Source organism: Phytophthora sojae, assembly GCF_000149755.1.
Source record: "Phytophthora sojae unplaced genomic scaffold PHYSOscaffold_1, whole genome shotgun sequence".
Lineage (NCBI taxonomy): Eukaryota > Oomycota > Peronosporomycetes > Peronosporales > Peronosporaceae > Phytophthora > Phytophthora sojae.
Window position 1 is genome coordinate 12,306,869 of NW_009258115.1, and position 18,676 is coordinate 12,325,544.

An 18,676-nucleotide genomic window follows, 5' to 3' on the forward strand; every position below is an offset into this window, starting at 1 on the left:
GGACGAGCTCAACCTGATTGCATCCGGATTCCAGCTAGTGTCGATGGACTTTGTGACGCCGCTGCCGAAGACTCGGCGACGCTCCAAGGAGTGCATGAACGTCGACCTCTAGGGCAACGACATGTTCGGCTTGCGTCCGACGTGGCAAATGCGCAAGAAGAAGGGTTGCACCACCAGCATCTATCCATGCCACCCCACTCCGCGAGGCGTATCCAATCGACAGAGAGTTCGCCCCCAACTTCAACTTGGGACTATAACATACGTCGTATCCGACAATTGATTTTGTCGAAGCCTTATTATCTGTCTAGTGATCCGCCGGCCCATAGTTCTGTCCACTTTCTGCATCAAGCATGAACGTGCTCACCTCGGCGGACCTGAGCGCTGACGGCGCGCCGCTGTTGCGCACGGGCGCCGGCGACGACGAGGAGTTCCTTCTGGCCAGCTTCAGCAACGTGGAGATCCACGCCGCGGCCAGCGACATGGGCGAGGACGACGACAGAGAGACGCAGACGCTGCCGCACAGCGGAGCGGCCGGCGCGCTGTTCGTGACCACAAGCCGCGTGGTGTGGCTGGGCGCCCCCATGGGCGCGCACGTGGGCTACGCGTGGGAGATGAGCTCCGTGACGCTGCACGCCATCTCGCGGGACCCGGCGGCCTTCCCGAAGCCGTGCTTGTACTGCCAGATCAGCAACCAGGACGTGTCGGAAGTGCGCTTCGTGCCGGCCGACGACAAGACGCGTGCGTGCTGCTGCGGCTGTAGTTGCAGTTGTTGTTGCTGTTGCTGGTATCCTTCGGTTGCTGAGTGTTGTTCTGGTATGTATGTTGAAGCAGTGCAAGAGGTGTTCGACGCGTTCTGCAAGTCGGCCGAGATGAACCCGTACGATGACGACGAGGACGACGACGATGGCTGGATCTGTGACGAGGACGAGGTGGCGGACGGCGCGCGGGCAGCGCAACTGGCCGCGCACTTCGACTCGATGCTGCAGGTGTCGCCGGGGCTCCAGAATGGCTCGACGGAGGCAGGGCAGTTCGACGACGCCGATGAAGACAGTCTGCTGTAAGGTGGGAGGACGAGTAGTGATAGGACTTCGCTGACACGGTTTTGGTTGTGATGGCGAGAATATATGCGCGGAGACATACATACAAGGGTACGGCACGAGCCACGAGCAGCTTGCATACGCTGCCGCTGCATTCGGTTCTGTTTTCTGTCTTTGAGTTTAGAATTTGCTAGGCAAAATGCTCGCTGGGCGCGCTGCTGCTGCAGACTGCGCGAACGGGCTGTTGCTGCCAGCGAGCTTAGATCTTGTGGATCATGTTCTCTTTGTTGACTAAGTGGCACGTGGTCTCCACCAGACGCAGCAACTGAGAAATATCCGCTGTAATAACACACACAGGCGAAGAGGTTAGAACTTCGCCGGAGATTAACAAAATATAAGCGACAGCGGGCGGACGTACCCGACCAGTTGGAAAGCTGCTCCTCCGGCGAGAGTGGTCTGTGGAAGGACACGAGCTTGGCAGGGCGGTCGATCTTGGCGAAGATGGAGCCGTCGCTCACCAGCGTCGAGATGCTGCTCTCCGTCAGCTGTCATATCAACACACAAGCGTCACTGTCAGTTAGCTCCATCAACCACATCTATATAGAGCTGCTCACGTACGTCTTCCGAGAGTCCGATCATCTTGGCCAGGTGGGGCAGACGAATGCGATCGTAGTGCTCGGCCACGACGCGGATGTTGTGCTCGACGACGCGGTTGTGCAGGGTCTTCCACCACTCAGCGCCGCGCTCGGCGTGGTTGAAGATTGGGTGCTGCTTGAGCACAGCGTCCTGCTCCATGGGGAAGGCGATGATCTCCTTGGTGGTGAACTTCTTGAGCACGGCGGCGAAGTCCGGCACCTTCTCGGCGAGCTTCTCGCTGGCGAGCTTGTGCAGCAGGTCGTTCTGCAGGTTCGAGTAGGCCGAGAGCACGACGAAGATGGTGGCGTGCTCGAGCGCCTTCTTCCACATGTCGTCCTTGTCCTTGACCATGTCCGTGTTGAAGATGGCCATCCAGTGGCGGCACAGCTCGAGCGTGTTGTTCTCGTGCGTGTCGTACTCGATCATGAGGTGGTAGAACTTGAGCTTGCACTCCTGGAAGTCCTTCTCCTCGAGCGTGCGGCGCAGGATCTTCTTGGCCAAAATGTTGGCGCGCACGTAGTCCTTCTTGGCCAGCGTGAGGCGCACCTGCTCCAGGATGTACTCGGTCTTCTCCAGCTTGGTCATGGCGCCGTACGTCTCGACGTGCACCTCCTGCAGGATCGTGGCGGCCTCGTCGATCTCGCCGCGCGCCTCCTTCATGCGCGACAGCATCTGCGTGAGCGTGGCGCGCTCCTTCTCCAGGAAGATCTTGCCCTCGGCCACGGTGCGCAGCGCGTTGATGAGCTCCATCTTGACGGCGTCGCTGGGAGTCTCGGCCAGGAACTCCATGGCGCGCTGCACCACGACCGTGATGGCGCCCGACTTCTGCGCGCGGCGCTTGGCCAGCAGCGCCACGTGGTCCTTGAGCAGCTCCCAGCGCTTGTGCTGCGCGCAGAGCGTCAGGATAGCGCCCACCGCCTCCTTGAGCGTGGCCACGTCGTTGGCCAGCCGCGCCTGCTTCTCCAGCGCCAGCAGCATCTCGCACGCGCGCTCCACCTCGCCGCTGGCCGCCACGGCCTGCGCCTGCGGCAGCACGCGCTGGTACTCGGGGCCCAGGTCCGCCTTCTTGCCGATCTCCTCCGCGCTGCTCATGGGTCTGTCCTTGTGAGGTGAAGTAGCTTTTAGGCTCGGGAAATCTTTTGCCAGGGGGAGCTGCCCGACTTACTTACTGAAATCCATTGTCAGTACTTTTAGTCTACTGGAATACGTATGTCTAGACGAAATATGTTGGACCAAATCGCACTTAGCCGAGTTCAACTTTTGCCGAGATAGTTGAAGTGGACGAACGACGTTGCATACAGAATGTGGTGCACTCACTCGACTTGACTCTAAAGCGTGCGATTGCTCTGGAGAAGACAGCAATCAGCAATGGTTGGAGTTGATGTCGTCTTATCCCTGGCTGACCACGGAATTTTCCACTGGACTTGCAGCGTTTCGGTCTCCTGCGAAGGGCCGGAGCGCGCGATGGTGCGTGTGCAGTTGCAACAATACTCAATGCGACAACAATGCGAGTGGCGGAGAAATGCATCCTAAGACACTAGCACCTAGAAGCTCCATCGTGTAGGCAGGCAGGCATTAGTGGCGCGCGTCTGGTACAAACGCAATGGGTGAGCTAAAGTGGAAAACGGCTCTGTATCAGCTGTCTAGCTGTGGCGAATGTTGTCGTCTATTGTATAGTATCCGGCAGCGGAGGGTTGCGCTGCGCTGAATTGCCTCGACCTACGGCCTACGTGAGTTCGTTCTCCAAGAGGTCGGACTGCGAAGTGGCGGGGCTGATGCGATAGATAGGTCAGGAGATCTGCTCCCGGAGTCCCTGGTAACGGCCACCGCGTGGTGGGCGCCTCGGGATCACGTTGAATGGGGGTAAAACTGGTCACGGTTTCGATCAATACTCGGGCTGGCGGTGCTCCTCGAGCGGCGGGGACTCGCTGCCGTCCGAGAACGAGTCATATCTCCGCTTCCGGGGTGTGCCTTCAGTAGAACTACCGCCGCCACCACCACCACCACCGCCGGACAGCTTGAGCTTGCGGCTTCTTAAATATGTGAGCGCGTTGCGCAGCTGGATCTTGGTGGGCATGAGGTCGGCGCCGAACGCGCCCTGCTCGTGCAGCGCCGTGAGCCCCTTGTAGATGGCCATGGGCTTGACCTCCGGGTTCTCGTGCAGCATGCGGATAATGTACGTCTTCATCTCCTCGGTCACGGACGTCTGCAGCGGCTCGGCAGAGTCGTGCTCCTCGCTCAGGTGCTGGTAGGCCTGACAGATGATGCCGGCGAACGTGAGCTGGCAGGTGGACATGCGCACCTGCACGGGGCAGACGCGCGGCTTGCCCTGCTCGTCGAGCTCGGTCTGGTTGTTGCCCTTGGGGTGGCACAGCGCCGACGTGCACTTGGTCCACTGGACCTTCATCTTGTGCTCCGTGTTGGCGGCGTCCAGGTTCTCGTGGTTCATGGTGCAGTTGACCAGGTGCGTGTTGATGATGGCGTTGCGCTTGAGCGAGCGGCGGAACTCGTTCATCTCGGCCTCGCTCTTGGTCTCGCCGATGATGTACCAGCCGCCGTCGTCGGGGTTGTGCAGCAGGCGGCGGATGTCCATTGTGTTGCGTGCGCTCAAGTGGTCAGTGGGCTCTGCGTGTCCGATTGCAGAATGAGCTGTGAGCTGGTGGCTCGGCTTGGGAAAGGCAGCGGGTGGATGCTTGTCACACTCGAGTTTTTCTTGTCAAACGCACCGGGCGTGCGTCTGTTGGCCGCGCGAAATTTGGGGCTGGGAAGGTTTCGCGAAAGCTGTGGCGGTGGTGCCGCTTGGTCAGTGCCGCTCGGTGATGAGGTGGCGTGGGCCGGCTCGTTGGACGTGGCGCGAATTGGAAACTGAAGGACGGACCCCACCGAGCGATGGAGCTGAAGCGGGGTCTCCGACCACGTTGGCCTCGAGCGATGGGGGCGCGCAAAGAACCGAGCGCGCTCAGCTCCGGCAGCAGCTGATGCCGAGAGCACGGGCGCCGCTGTCAGCGGCGAGCGCACGAGAGAATCCACGAGAAAGGCTCGAGGAAAGCCATCCAGGAGCTCGTCAACGGCACGGCGCAAATTTCCGCCGCGATTGCGATCGGGTGCCAATGTTGCAGATGAATGAACTGTGGGATGGCGGTCTGCGCCAAATGATCCCTAATATCATCTAGGCTGTCTTCCATCTGCCGAGTCACGGTCGTCTGCCTGCCTACCAAAGGGAGTTCTATCCGTGGCGGCGTCTTCAGCGTTCGAGAAGAGCCGACGTCAAGAGCAGCAAAGCAGGCGTTGAAGCACTTTACTCTGTTTTCAACAGTTTCTAACGGATGCCTGGAAACGCGACAGGATCGCGGACAATTCGATACTCGAATTGATGGTCGCGGACAGCAGCAGCAGTCCGACGAACGCAAAAGTATTGAGCTCGACGGCAACGGTGTCGCGCCGACATCGATGCCGGCACTACCGGCACCTCCTTTGGGCGGATATCCTTGCTCGAAGGCAGCAGCAGCAGGGTCGAGAGCTACCGTTACGACTCTCTTGTCCTCCCGGTGTAAGGGCACTCTCGTGACCGGCGTCCAGCCAGCTGCGAACGCGGAAGGCGCCGCGCAGCGTCCATGAGTCGACGTCCGGAACGATGGCGGGTTGTCATCGCACCGGTTCGCGCATTAGTCGCGATCGTCGCGCGCATTTTTTCAAGATGATGTGAATCAACGGCTTTCACTGCAGGCTGTGATTGCCAGCCAGCCTCGAGCGAGATGCGGTACGGAACGATCTCGGGATGAAAAAGGCAAGCACCGACAGAGAACGAGCGTCTTTCGTTCACTCATCCGGAGCTGGCGGGCTCTGTTCAACCGCTCCCCGCGCGCGAAGCAGCGTCCGAGGTGGACGCTCCGAGTGAGACCTGTGACCCCATGCGGTTTTGGGGCGAGCCACGCACGACCGACATGCGACGCTTTCAGCTCATTGCTTCAAGCTTCAAGCGGTGCAATGCAGTGCAGCGCACTGTAGCTGTTGATCCTTTCGTCGTCGTCGTCGGAGACCTCGAGAATCGTCGTCAGGAATCGTCAATTGAATTGAAGCGTCTCGATTGCCGCTGATCTCGTCCTCGCGTTGCTAACAGCCATGGACAATGCAAGTCGGGGTGTTGACCAGCATATGGAGAGCGGCTCGAGTCAACTTGAGCCAACGTGTGCCAGTCGACACCAGAGTGATTCCGCTTCGGTGATTCGGACGTTCATTTGAGTCTCGAAAGTCATCTGCGAAGTTGAAGTGGCTATTGTGGGGGAGGAGTGTCGTTCCTTGGACACTGAAATGCACTGTCTACGCGGACTGAGAGCAATTCGCGACTTGCATCTTGCCCGTGAACAGTGCCACAGGGCCACCGGCTTTCGACTCAACTCGACGGTCGGCCTCGGACAAATTCGCGCTTCTCGCCGCTTGGCCCGCTGGTCGCAAAACCGTATCCCGGTCAAGACAGGGACGCACCTCAACGCCGCAAGAGAAGAACCACCAGCGAACAGGATCGAAAAGGTGATCGGCGGGGCCGAGAACCGCTGGCAAGCATCCAGCGTGCGACTGGCAAGGGCGCGGCTCAACAACAGCGCCGGCTCGCTCGATAGAAAGCCGTGGACGCCGCAGAACAGCAGCAGGACCCGCGCTGAAGTTTTCGGCAGCGTGGGCGCTACAAACGCTCGGAGGGCGATTGCTTCGCGCTCGCAAGCTCCTCGAGTCAGCAGGACTGCGGCTCTTTGTCGGTCGAGGTCCGGTGGGACCAGCACATCTGCCAAGATCGCACTCTCAAGTCCTCGCTCTGTCGATCAAGCTGTGTGCGCGTGCTGCACAACTCGCAGCAGCCAACCGAAGCAACTGCAAGTTGCAGCGAAGGCGCTCGCAGCCTAGAAGTGTCACCGAAGCGTCCTCGTCCTCGCCAGCGCGATGTCAACGCCCTTCGACTTGACGACAGCGCGCTGAGCTCGAGTGCGAGCGTGTGTCCGTCGCGTCACTATGTCGGTTGAACCAGAGAGATTATTTGCATGAATCGGGCGATCCGATGTAGCCGGTGGCTGCAGACGAAGCCTAGCGCTTTGTTCCGGCCTCGGCCGCCGCTGAAGAAAGCGCGGCGACAGAGTCCCCCGTTGGAATAGGTGCGATGCATGCAGAGGCCCTCGTGACCTCGATACTCGCTGCCAAGACTCCCTCTGCTCGTCACCGCCCCCGCTGCGCTAATGCCCGCCCCTCGGCGGTCGAAGGTGATGAGACGTTTTGCTCATAGTGAGCAAATCGAGCCCACCGAAAGCGTCCTGTTTGTGCCTGAAGCCCCACCGAACTCGCTTGCAAATGAGAGGTTACTGTACTGTAGTGAGAGGGGTATCAATAACCGACGGGATGCAACTCAAGGTGGCGCTGGTGGCAGTGGCGGCCGTGGCAATGGTGTCCGTGTGTTGGATAGAGGTCAAGTGGTTCAATGAAAAGCATCACTTTACTTCAGTTTCTGCGACGTGTGACGCACAATATCGTCAAAAGTATCACTGATACCAGGTAAAGCATTTGCGTTAGCCGGCGACGGTGGGGCGGTGCTGCGCTTGAAGCTTCGACACGAGGACGCCTTCGGTCTGCTCGATCGCGCGCTGTCAAATGAATGATACAGTAAATGTTAGCTCGGGTTGGATAGCGACAGACGGCACAACGTCTTGCCTGGTGCAATGGGATCAGCGACTTCAGGTCGTCGACAGACAGACGCTCGAGGTGGGCCCCCTGCAGCTCGTGGATGCTGTTGAACGAAGAGATGTTCAAGTATTAGTATATCGGTAGGGTTAGTCCCCTTGAACTGGTTCTAGGATGCAGCTAACCGATTCTCGTGGGCTGCGAGGGCGTTTTGCAGCTCCAATACACGACTCCGGTTGGTCGCTGTGGAAGACATCGTCACGCTGCATTGCTATTCATGCCAAGAAATCCGTAAACTGTTAGGTGTCAGCATTACAATCGGTTCATCTGTATAGTGTTACCGTACCAGCGCTACCAAAAGCCAAGCGACTGTGATCAATGCCGTATTGAAACCAGCACAGACCTGTAAAACCACGATTCCGTCTCGGAATACTGACGAGGTCGTCGCTACGTCTTCACACCTGCTCAAAACAGGCATCGTGCCTACAGTGAGATGGCTTCTTCATTCATTCCTAGAGTTATTGGGCCTTACCACGTAGCGTTCGTCTGCTGCGCTCGAGTCAGGCGAAGAGCTGACGGTGAGCCGATCAGCAGCACGATCAATGCAGTGAATATCAGCGCACTGGCGGCTTGAAGCTGATGCAGCAATTTCAACTTATTAGAATTGGTGTACAATGAGGAAAACTCCGAAAGAATTCACGTTCAAACCAGTTTGTAAGAGGTCAGCTCTGCAGCGGCGCCATCTCCCAGCGCCTTGTACTCTTGATGCGGATCCATTCGACTCAACTTCCGTATGAGACCTATGAGCACACCAGTAAAGTACCATAAACCGCTTGATGTAAGGGAGTTAACACTGACAACGATATTCCAATGCCGACTCCCAAGCTGCAGTGTGTGGAGAAGGATATTTGAACAGAAGGAAGAGATTTTGCCGCGAGCGGTTGGCGCCGGCACTGTAGGCGCACAGGAAGCGGTCTGTCCCGTTAGTCGACGACGATATACTCCCAGAGCGCAGATTCAGTGCGTCCATCCAGCACATTCCGGCCACGATTCCCAGCACCATGACCACCGCTGTCTTCTCACCGTCACGCAGTAGAATCGCCCAACCTTGAGATTTGGTGGAGCCATCGCGCATTTTCTGCTGCGCCTTGGCCAGCGAAGATCGCCGGTGCCTTCCACTACCATGCTCCGACAACGAGGGGGGATGCTGCTTGCGCTGCCTTGTCTTCACCTGGTAAAAGTCGCCGGTAGTCTCGTTCTCCACGAGATGTCGCGCCGTCGTCGCTGAGAACGAGGACGAGTACTCGTCGTCTTGAAGGTGAAACATCTCGACGATCGCTGACGGGGATAAACTGCTCGTAGCGCTATCAGAGCGGTCTAGCTCTGCTTTATCAGCCTCGGCTTTGGCTTCGATGGCCTCGGGCACGTTCTTGGCTTGAGCTTGGACTTGCTTCGCTTCCTCGCGAAAATGCCGCCGGGTTTTCCGGGTCTTGTGCTTGTCATCCTTCTCCTTCTTTTGTTTTAACTTCTTCGTCTCCTTGTCTTTCTCTTCTTGCAGGACTGCGGTAGATTCTTTTGCCTCGCTCGCTTCTTGCTCCATCGTTGAGTCTCGAAACGGAGCTTTTGATGCGCGAAGCGACACTTTGGTTTTACCAGACCCTTCAGCGTCAAACGAGATCTCAAAATGCCTACGGATACTTGCTACGACTTCCCGCTGCTCAAGGACGAGGTGAGCGCCATCGTGCAGGACGCCGTGCTCAGTGTGCTGGAGGGCAACGTATACGACAACTCCAAGGTAATTGAGCCTTTGATCCCATTATTCTAGTGAGGTGTTCTGAGTTCTATCGTATCTTGCGGCCAGGTGAATGACTGGGTCAACATGGTCACGAACGCATGCATTGAAGACTTAAAGCGCCTCTGTCCAGTACGAGCTTCCCTCAGATCAATATGACAAACCTCCATAGCAGTTGCTGAGACTTCTTTTCGTCTACGATTCCAGAATTTCAAGTATATCGTCACCTGTTTCGTCCGACAACGCAAGGGGGGAGGACTCGAAGTCAGCAGGTGCGTTGCGCATTTTACTAGTGGTCGAGACGCTAAGTGCTCTGCCTAACGCGGTGTCTCTGTGTTAGTGGCGCGTATTGGGACGAGAAATCCGATGGTACGTCGATTAACTATCGATCCTCCTGTATGAAGCGATCATGACTGCTCATCTCACTGTGACAGGGTCATGCACCGTGTCGTGGGAGAATGCTACCATCACGGCAGTGCTCTACGTCTACGGACTAGCCATCTAGCTGTAAACGCCTACAGTATGCAGCAACGAAATGATACATGTATTGAATTTACTGCCGTCATACTGAAGTGACGGGGGTTTACGACTCGATAGCTTATATTCTGGTCACCAGCGACTACGCTGTGAGTGCTGGTGTAGCTGTAGGGGGCGTTGCAACGACCCCCTGTCGCGCCTCGATCTTGAGCGGGTCGATGGCCACTAGCCACGCCCTCATCTCGGCGGACGTCGACGCCTGGAGCCACCACACCGCCGACTGCTTCCGACCATCGACACACACCAGTCGGAACGAAAACGGCACGTCCGACGCGGTCGACACAATCAACTGACACAGCGACAGATCCATCACACCCGTCTGCTGCTTCCGGGCGAAGCTCTCGTAGGCATAGAGGAACGGGCGCTTGAGCACAAACCACTGTCGTTCCCAGGCTACGCGGTGGTTAGCGGCTTTCGGAGGGGTCTTCGGCCGGACGGTAGTGCTCCCCAGAGGTGCAACCACAGCGGCCGCTGTCTCCTCATCCAGCGAAGAAGACAGCGAAATCATGAGGAAGCCGCTCATCTCGCCTCCGAGCTGGTCCCCGCCGACGAGTTGAGTCGGCTCCGAGACGAAGTGGATCACGTGCTCTCGGAGCTGCAACTGCGCGTCTTCGACCGTCTCGAACGAGCTCTGGACCCCCGTGACCGTGGCCAGATCCACCACCTTCCCTGTGAAGAGGTTCATGAGCAGATCGGTGCGCCGCAAGTGACGGAGATAGAGCCCAGGAGAGTCGAACTGCACGCCCTCGAACACTTGAACCTCGTCGTCAGTTCTCTTGAAGATCTCGTCCAAGCAGAGATTCACCTTGGTGGCCGTCATCGCTTCGGCATTCGAGTCGGACGCCGACAACAGACGCAAGTTCACGATAATCCACACTTTTTGGCGGACGCGCTCCAGCTGCATCGCGGTTTCCAGGCGGTGCAGGCCGTTGATGTGGTGGGCGATCACGACATTCGTCGTATTAGACGTCCTCGGCGAGTTCTCCGGTTGTCCATCGCTTTCCTCGTTGGCTGGGTTGTCCCTCTCCAATGGCTTTTCACCTTCCAATGGTCCGTCGTCTACCATGATGTCCGCTGCATACCAGGTGCCTAGCCTGTAGCTGCGGCTGAAACTCTCCTTCGCCCACCAAACCGTGCGCGATGCTACAAGACCACGCGTGAACCGTTGAGTAGCTGACACGGTACTCCCACAGACCTTAGCCACCAAGCTCTTGGAGATGACGATCGGCACCTTCGACCAGCGGGTGGTGAACGCAATCGCGAGGCGATACGTGGACCGAGCGCCTGCAGTGTTGATCGGTTCTAAGTCGCTGTTCGGGGCGTGATCCCATCGTAACACGGCGTTCAGCGACCGGCTTGCGTCGTCCACCCCACAACTTCCCCGGAACTCGAGCACTTGCCATCTTGTGGACCCCAATTCAACCAGTTGTGAGTCACCGGAAGCGCTCGAGGACTGATCGTGGTGGTCGTAGATCATGCGAGACGACGGCAGCATCCGCTGCGTTGTCTTGCCCATCATCCTCGACATTGAAGCCGTCCGGTTAACTGAAGGAGCATCGGGGGCGGCGATTCGAACGTGAACGATGTCGGTCAGAGCGAATGGCTGCTGGTCGGACTGAGTCACGCGAACAATCAACCTGCGAGACCGATTGGCATGAAGGCGTAGTGCACCGTCGGGCTTCACAGCAACGGGGTGGTACAGTCCGTCCACCTCACGCTCCTCTACGTCCACCGACACGTAAAACTCCACTTGCTGGAGGTCCATCGGGACGTCCGTCGTTGGCTTCAGGTCATCAGGGGTAGCCACGTAGTGAGACAGCTTGACGTCGTATCCCCAGACTTCCACCAACAGCGACTCCTCTTCAGCTGTGCGCTGACTGAACAGATTGTCCTTCTTCGCAGTGATCGTAGTCTCGAACTGTTCGCCGATCAAGAAGGTCTTCTCATCGTCGGAAGCCTGCGCCGGCGGCACTCTTGGTGTGGAGAAGATCTTTGGAGTCCCGACGTCCTCTGACGGTGGCTCAGTGCTGTCGGTGGCCTTGAGTTCGGCATTGGCCTTCGACGCCGTCTCCTTCAGCGTGACGGAGATACCGGAAGCAGCCACGAAGCTCTCGGCATCAAACTCCATTTGTTCGAGGTGAACGCAGACACGATGCATCGACATTGACGGCGCTTTTGGCGATAAGATGCTTCTCTTCTTTGATGGCAGCGCAACTGCCGAGATCCCTTCCAGTAGCGCCCCCAGCTTACCGATATAGTGACCGGAGAAATCGTAGATCGCGACGGAGAGCGGCACCCTAGAGCCCGGAGCTTGAGCTGCAAGATAAACCCTTCCATATCCAAGAAGTCGCAGCGATGACATCGTTTGGGCGTGTGGTTGTGGCTTGCTCTGGCCGGTCACTCCCGAGTGCTCGAGCTTCTCAACGAGGGGTGTTTCTTCACTGTACGAAGACTTCCGACTGTGCCCAGCCAAATGACTTGGAAGTCGAGGGGCAGCAACTTTCGGGGCTGGCTCGGGGATCGGCAAGTCTTCGATCTTGGGGGTGTCGTCGGCTGTGAACGACACGACGTTCTCTAGTGACGCAGCGAATTCTCGCAAGAACTGGAGCTTCAGCTCGAGCATGGTTCGGTCCCAGTGGACGGTGCTGCAGCAGTTGGCCTCCAGTTTCTTCTTCACAATCACCGTCGGCGTCTCTTTTCCGTCTACTTGGTCTGTTCCCACGGCAAACTCGGTGTTGAGGACCCATTTCGTGCAGATCGCGTTGGCTTCCTTCACGAGCGCCTCGAGCGCCCGACCCTCGTCCTTATCGATCTCCAACTCGGGTGGTTGTTCCACTGCTTCGGCGATTCGTGGCGTCGGGACAACGTACCCAGGAACTACATCATGGAGCGGAAATATTAGAACAAATAGGACAATTCGCCTTGAAAAGGGGTGAGCATCTTACCATGGATACGAAAGCAGTAGGGTTTGCCCAGTCGAACTTGGTCGCCGTGATGAAGCTTCATCGGGTGCTCGCTGCCGTATTCGAGCGGCTGACCATTCACCAAGAGAATCGCAGTAGGGTCTAGCGATTCAAGCTCCACAACGTACTCGGCTGTGTCTTCGTCACCGGCAACGGCGTCTGGCACACGAGTACACGTGAATCGAGCGTGACGAGGTAAGATCCTGCTCACTTCATCGCCTGGCAGCTTGCACACTTGCATGACCGATCGTTTATCCGCCGAAAGAGCCAAAGCGACTTCCGACACATCCAATTTGGACCCTTTTCGTGACGCCTTCCGGCTTGGAGTGGAGGGGGCACTCTTCGAGGAGCTCTTGCGTCGCCTCAGCATCGTCGACGTCCAGGATCCGTGGCGTTTCTTCGGCTTGGGCGGCTTGACTTCGCCTTCACTGCTCTCTTTCTCCTCGGACTCATCGTGGTCGTGCTGCACTTCTACAGTCTCGTACTTGGTCATATCGGGATTGGGGTCAGATCCGAACAACGTCGTTCCCTCCACCAGCACGTACGCAAGAGCTTCGCCCGGTACGAGGTTAGCGCTCATATTGACCAGGCTGGGGAGGCTGTCGCTCAGGTGAATAGCGGGCGGAGCCGTCGACGTAGCCAAGTACTTTTGTTGCGAGCGGAAGAACTCCACCTCGTTCTGCAACTCGGCGTAGAACGACTCACGCTCCACCAAACTCGCGGATATGCCGGCGTTCACGCGCTCCTTGCCGGGACTTCCTTCTTTCCTTGCGAGCTGAGCTCTCAGCTGCTCGATTTCTTGGCGGAGTTGGCGGATGATGCGGGCGTTTTTGTCCTCGTTCACAACAGCGCGGTTCATCACCTTCTTAGCAGACTCGGCATATCGCAGCGTACTCATGGTCTCGTCATAATTCTTAATGGAAAAAGTGGCACACGTTGTTGTCAGTCTACAGTAATGGAATACTCGAAAATCATATAACCCACGTACATCTGCGGACGGACTGATCATAGCGAACATCGTTGTCTGTCATATCGATATGATCGGTTAGAAACTATCGTATCATAATGCAGTAGACAACACTATCATATCGCACTCACCTTCGCGTTTCCTCCCAAACTCTCCTTCAGCAGCCACGTCAGTGTACTATCTCGATACGGGATCCGATCTGTAGCTTGTCTACAGAACCACAACCAGAAATGGTGGATTAGAGATCAATGCAAAACCTACAAGGGGTGCAATACGTACTTGCTCAAAGCGGATATGACTCGTCCAAGTGTCGTAAGACTCTTGTTGATCATAGCGCCCTCCTTCAGTCTGTCGCCACTCGTACCCGACACGTTCGCACGCTCCGAACCCGCAAGATCAATCATACTGATCTTTGAAGTCTGGATTCAACAAAAAAAAGTTAGCCACAGCCCAAAATCAACAGAAAAAAATCATAACACCCAACTACGAACCTTATCATTCGCACACTGCGAGACTGGGTCGAACGTCGTCTGGGTGAATGTGATCGTGAACACAGCATGCGACCTGGACGACACGGGGTTCATGAGCGTCGACGCCACCGTTCGAAGTTTCTCTCCCGCTAGCATGTCCTCCGCGATATCGGCATACGATGTGACCGAGCGGATGCTTAGCCCCTCCACAAAAGGCCCCGTCACTGGGTGCTCTCGAACTCTCAGCGTCCGTCTTGGAGTCGTCGATGCACTTAAATCCGAGTCTCCTCCTTGCGTCTGGGTCGAAAACGACGGTCTCCGCTTCTCCGTCGCCACCTCCGTGTCCAGGAGGTCGTTCACTTTCTCCTTGTAGATCTCGCAGTAGCTCACATGGGCGCTATAAATTGTCCGCTTGACATCCACGTCTTCTCCTCCTCCGTCTTCCTCCTGTAGCGCCGCCTCCTTGTCCCTTCGAGCGTCGATCTCCCGAAACAGAGCCTCGCACACCCTCGGGATCACGCCCTTGCCTTGGACAGTTTTATCGCCCACCATGGTGTGGGTCTTGCCGCTGCCCGTCTGTCCATACGCCAGCATGGTGCAGTTGAAGCCCTGGAAGGCCGAGTCGATCACGGATTGGCCGACCTCGTCGAAGATGAGCTCCTGATTGGGTCTCTGCGTGTCGTCGTCCACGTCGGCTGCTTCACCGCCCGCCGGCAGAGCGGACCCGAAGCACCGGTCGAAGTGGAAGGTCCGGCACTCGCCCGCCGTGTTGGCCGCAGCGATGGCCGCCGCACTCAGCGTCAATACTGGGGTCGAGTCACTGGTCGACGGGAGGCCGAGGACTTCGACGAAGGCCGGGTCAGCGAACACGATGGGGTTCACCACCTGCACGGCCCAGCGGGAGACGCTGACGACCACGGGGGTCTTGCTCTGCAGCTCCTTGTCGCTGAGCGGACGGGAGCGCACCACCACTTTGATGGCGCAGGGCGCGGCTGGAGCTGATGCTGATGCTCGGCCCAGCGACGAGCGCTTGAACATGGTGGAGCTGTGTTGGGACTGCCTGCCTTGAACCGCGTGGAAGCCGAGGAATCTTTTTCTGAGCCCGGAGGGGCTCTTCTCTTCTTGTCGAATGAGTGCGTGCGTTGCGTTCCAGCAATCAGATCATAGTATAGCACCATAGTAGAAATACGCGCCTCTTCAAGGTGAAGTTTCGAGACCGGCGAAAAAGTGCACTACACCAGCTGAGGCGGAAGGTGTGGCTGAGTAGCGGGTTGCTTGCTAGGCAGAGGGCGAAGGGATAGATATTGGAGGTGAGTGCCGCCGCTGGCGAGGATATCCTACCCGAATCGAGTCCGCATTGGAGGTGGTACCTTCTACCATACCAAGTTGAAGTTGTACCGGATGGCGATCACCTTTGAAGCTGTTTGCCACTACCTTTCATTACCCAAAGCTCACTCACTACCTTACTACACATGCACACTAAAGCTCAACATACCCTTCAGAAGCCCAGCGCGTCCATCATATCCACGACGTGGGGGTCGTGGGTCTCTCCGTGTTCATCGCGAGCTTCACTCGCTCGTTGCTCGGCCTTGAGCGCAGCGATTTCGCGCAGGATTGCTGGTGCGAGCGGGTGGTTGGCCATCCACATGGAGTCGCTCTCGCCCTTGTGGCAGCTCTTTCCTGCGCTGAGCGGAGACAGCAGATCGCAGTTCGGGAAGCGCTCGAGCGCCTCGCTCTTGACGTAGTCCCAGACGGCGTCCTCGCCCTGAGTCTCCTGGAAAGCAAACAGCGCCACGACGGGACTGCGATACCACCAGCCAGGGTGGAGAGGCTTCTGCGTGTCCAGCTTGACAAAAAAGGCGGCTCCGATCTGCTCGTACGCGGCTACAATGACGGCCTCAAACGCGTTCTTGGCCGCGATCTGGCGGTTGTTGCGCTTGTTGAAGGCGAAGGCGTTCGTCTTGCGGGACATTGGCGGCCAGAAGTCGCGCTCCCACACAGCGCGCGAGTGTCGGTGCCAGAAGAGATGGAACTTCCTCGCAAGCTCCGGGTACTTCTCCTTATCGAACGGCGGCGACAAGCTGCCGTAAACGACTTCCCACGGAATCTGCTCCTCGAATGCATCCATCTTGAGCTTCAGCTCCACTTGGCTGCGGCACGCGGCCTCGGTCATCGCCGGTTTGCCTCTCTTGTGCGTCTTTTCTCGAGTCCGAATGGTGTCGCTCAGCGTGTCTGCTTCAGCTTTCCGTTTTCGCCCCCGCGCTGCCCTGCGGGTAGTAGCAACATCCTGTTGCGATGGCGCAGTAGTTTTTGGTGCTCCGTCTCGCGTTGCGGCCGACTCAGCAATAGCACTGGAAGCAAGAGGCACGCCGTCTTGATGGCCTTCACTTTCAGCAACTTCGGTAGTGGTTGCGGCGGCAGCAACAGTGTTGGTGGATCTGCTTCGCCGGTCGGCGACAAGTTCTGGCTTCGCAAGGACCACCGCGCCTTGCTGTTGTGTAGCAGCAGCACTATCGTCTCGAGTCCTGACTTTCTTGGGTCTTCCTCTTCTTCTCCAGCTCACGCCTGCACTCTCCGCATCTGCGCTCACTACAGTTTGCTGCTGCTCTGAGGACACTGGACAGGCCGTGGGTGTTTCGTTCGGCGTACTTTGCTTGGCAGTGACGGAAGGTTTCTCCTTCCGCTTCTTCATGCGAGTTTTCCGCGCCCTCGCCACCTCCGACTTGACTTGCTGCGGTTCTGCTGCAGTTTCCACCGCCCGAGGCGACTCCTGCTGCTGAGCTGGGGTCGCTGCAGGTACTGGCCGCACACGAGTTGTCGGCACCACGCGCGGCAGCTCAAAGGGAATGATGCTGATCACCTGGTTCCCCCTCTCCACGAACTCGAGCAGCGCCGCCTCCTTGTGGCACAGGAACTCGAGGAACGTGTGCTTAAGCAGCGCCATGTTCCTCGTGACCGTGCGGTACTGCAGGTAGAGGAAGACGCATCCGCGCGGGTCGAGGGGAGACTTGGGTTTGGACAGCAAGTACTTGGCCTTCCGCAGTCTCGGGGCGCTAGTTCGTAGCACCGGGAAGATGGTCACAATGGTGCAGCCTTGCTGCATCATGGGCACCAGCGTGTTTTCCTGCTCGTTGAGGAAGTCTGCGAAGATGCGCCGCAGGATGGACAAGTTCTGCGACTTGAGGCGCAGCTCCAGATACGCCGCGAAGCTCTGCAGTATCGCGTGGTCTCGAGGCACGGAGCTGGGCGGATCTCGGCCCCGACTCACGTACCCATCCAGCGTCTCGATGGTGCGAGCTTGTGTGGTCTGCTGCGCGGAATCTCCGGGCCACGTCGCCATGGTGCTGGTCTCCGATCCGCAGTCTCTGCTCTCGAATGATCAGGATCAGTTATGCGGCAGGATGCTTGAAGCTACCGTGACGCTACGCGGGACGAGGGCTCACGGTATTGTCGGCCGTCGACTGCAACTTGATGCCGTTGCCTTGGGCCGCCCAGCCCAGCCACGTCTGGAAGCACCGAGCAAGCAGTTTGCAGTGCTGGAACTCCTTCGCCATAGCGTACTTGCCCTCCGTCTCCACCACTTCAACCGCCCGAGCGTGAGCCCACGCGTTAGCAGTGCGTTCGATCCGTTGTTGCGCTCGACGGCAGCGACGCCGGAACTTGGTACGTTGCGTGATAACCCGCCGCCATTGCCGAAATGCCCTTGATCTTCGGCAGCGAGAGGCAAGGCGAACTGCAGCAGCGAGTTGACTAGAACCACCGCGGTACAGGCAGTGATATAGGTAGAAGCGAGCGTACGACTGCAAGACGCTCGCCTTGACAGCTTGGCGAGCGAGCAGAGCAGCTCGACTGCACGCCTTTGGACTTGTCGGTGTACTAAAATCTTTCTCCGCGGATTGAATCACCACGCGCAGCTTGATGCACGGCTTCCTTGCCCGCAGTCGCACAGCACAGCGCGCTGCTTGACGCTGGGTCACTGCAGCCGTCGATACTTGTCCGTCCAGCAGCTCCGACGTCAGCTTCTCCAGCGCCAATGACTCCCGTTGGTACTCACGTCTCACCGACGTGCTCACCAGCATCAAGTCGCTGTTAATGAGCTTCAATTGCTCGTCAAAGTCGGAGCAGATGGCCATGAGCGAAGCGGTACATTTGCTGGCAGCTTCCGACCGAGCGTGACGGGCTGGTTCCTGCGCGTTTGAGCTGGAAACTTCGCGGCATTGAGGTGGCTTCGACTCTGCATTGGGCTCCGCTTCTTGTCGTCTTGCAGCTCGCTTCCTGAGCAGGAAAAGCTTCTTGGCGCGGGCCAGCGCAGGGAATGCAGCCACCTCGGTCATGATCTTAGATCATTTTTAGGTCGTGACGCTTCAATATGGCTACATCCTATCGGATTCGACAGGGAGCTGCTCAGTTTGCATTAACGGCGGCTGATGATGAAGACATTAGCGAGTGACAGCGTGCGTGCAGGGGCTTACAGGCCATGGAGACGTCGCAGTGGCGCGTGCGCGCGTTCTGGGCCTTGTGGTCGCTGGTGTGGAGGGAGAGGGAGACCGGGATCTCTGTGGAGTGAGGCGATGGGCGGTGGAGGCGCCTCTGGAACAAAGTTTACCGAT

At 57.8% G+C, this 18,676-nt stretch overlaps 7 protein-coding genes across 7 annotated transcripts; 3 read left to right on the forward strand and 4 right to left on the reverse strand.

Moving 5' to 3' along the window:
• Positions 1–350: 350 nt before the first annotated feature.
• PHYSODRAFT_310319 (hypothetical protein) lies at positions 351–1,061 on the forward strand (the record flags this gene model as incomplete). The annotated part of the gene is made up of 2 exons (XM_009519362.1): positions 351–738; positions 832–1,061. The coding sequence occupies 2 exons, from the start codon at positions 351–353 to the stop codon at positions 1,059–1,061; spliced, it is 618 nt and encodes a 205-aa protein (XP_009517657.1).
• A 5-nt stretch (positions 1,062–1,066) lies between these two features.
• PHYSODRAFT_353751 (hypothetical protein) lies at positions 1,067–4,145 on the reverse strand. The gene has a single exon (XM_009519363.1). The coding sequence runs from the start codon at positions 2,763–2,765 to the stop codon at positions 1,611–1,613; it is 1,155 nt and encodes a 384-aa protein (XP_009517658.1). The 5' UTR covers positions 2,766–4,145; the 3' UTR covers positions 1,067–1,610.
• A 1,839-nt stretch (positions 4,146–5,984) lies between these two features.
• On the forward strand, positions 5,985–6,572 carry PHYSODRAFT_295194 (hypothetical protein; the record flags this gene model as incomplete). Its single annotated transcript, XM_009519364.1, has 1 exon — positions 5,985–6,572. The coding sequence occupies one exon, from the start codon at positions 5,985–5,987 to the stop codon at positions 6,570–6,572; it is 588 nt and encodes a 195-aa protein (XP_009517659.1).
• Positions 6,573–8,184: 1,612 nt separating this feature from the next.
• On the reverse strand, positions 8,185–8,937 carry PHYSODRAFT_310322 (hypothetical protein; the record flags this gene model as incomplete). Its single annotated transcript, XM_009519365.1, has 1 exon — positions 8,185–8,937. One exon carries the CDS (start codon positions 8,935–8,937, stop codon positions 8,185–8,187), a length of 753 nt encoding a protein of 250 aa, XP_009517660.1.
• An 84-nt stretch (positions 8,938–9,021) lies between these two features.
• Positions 9,022–9,634, forward strand: PHYSODRAFT_310323 (hypothetical protein; the record flags this gene model as incomplete). Its single annotated transcript, XM_009519366.1, has 5 exons — positions 9,022–9,132; positions 9,199–9,261; positions 9,337–9,401; positions 9,470–9,498; positions 9,564–9,634. The coding sequence occupies 5 exons, from the start codon at positions 9,022–9,024 to the stop codon at positions 9,632–9,634; spliced, it is 339 nt and encodes a 112-aa protein (XP_009517661.1).
• Positions 9,635–9,748: 114 nt separating this feature from the next.
• On the reverse strand, positions 9,749–15,104 carry PHYSODRAFT_295196 (hypothetical protein; the record flags this gene model as incomplete). The annotated part of the gene is made up of 6 exons (XM_009519367.1): positions 9,749–12,543; positions 12,612–13,576; positions 13,614–13,681; positions 13,728–13,806; positions 13,876–14,015; positions 14,088–15,104. 6 exons carry the CDS (start codon positions 15,102–15,104, stop codon positions 9,749–9,751), a joined length of 5,064 nt encoding a protein of 1,687 aa, XP_009517662.1.
• Positions 15,105–15,564: 460 nt separating this feature from the next.
• PHYSODRAFT_470374 (hypothetical protein) lies at positions 15,565–17,406 on the reverse strand (the record flags this gene model as incomplete). The annotated part of the gene is made up of 2 exons (XM_009519368.1): positions 15,565–16,250; positions 16,878–17,406. The coding sequence occupies 2 exons, from the start codon at positions 17,404–17,406 to the stop codon at positions 15,565–15,567; spliced, it is 1,215 nt and encodes a 404-aa protein (XP_009517663.1).
• Positions 17,407–18,676: the final 1,270 nt, after the last annotated feature.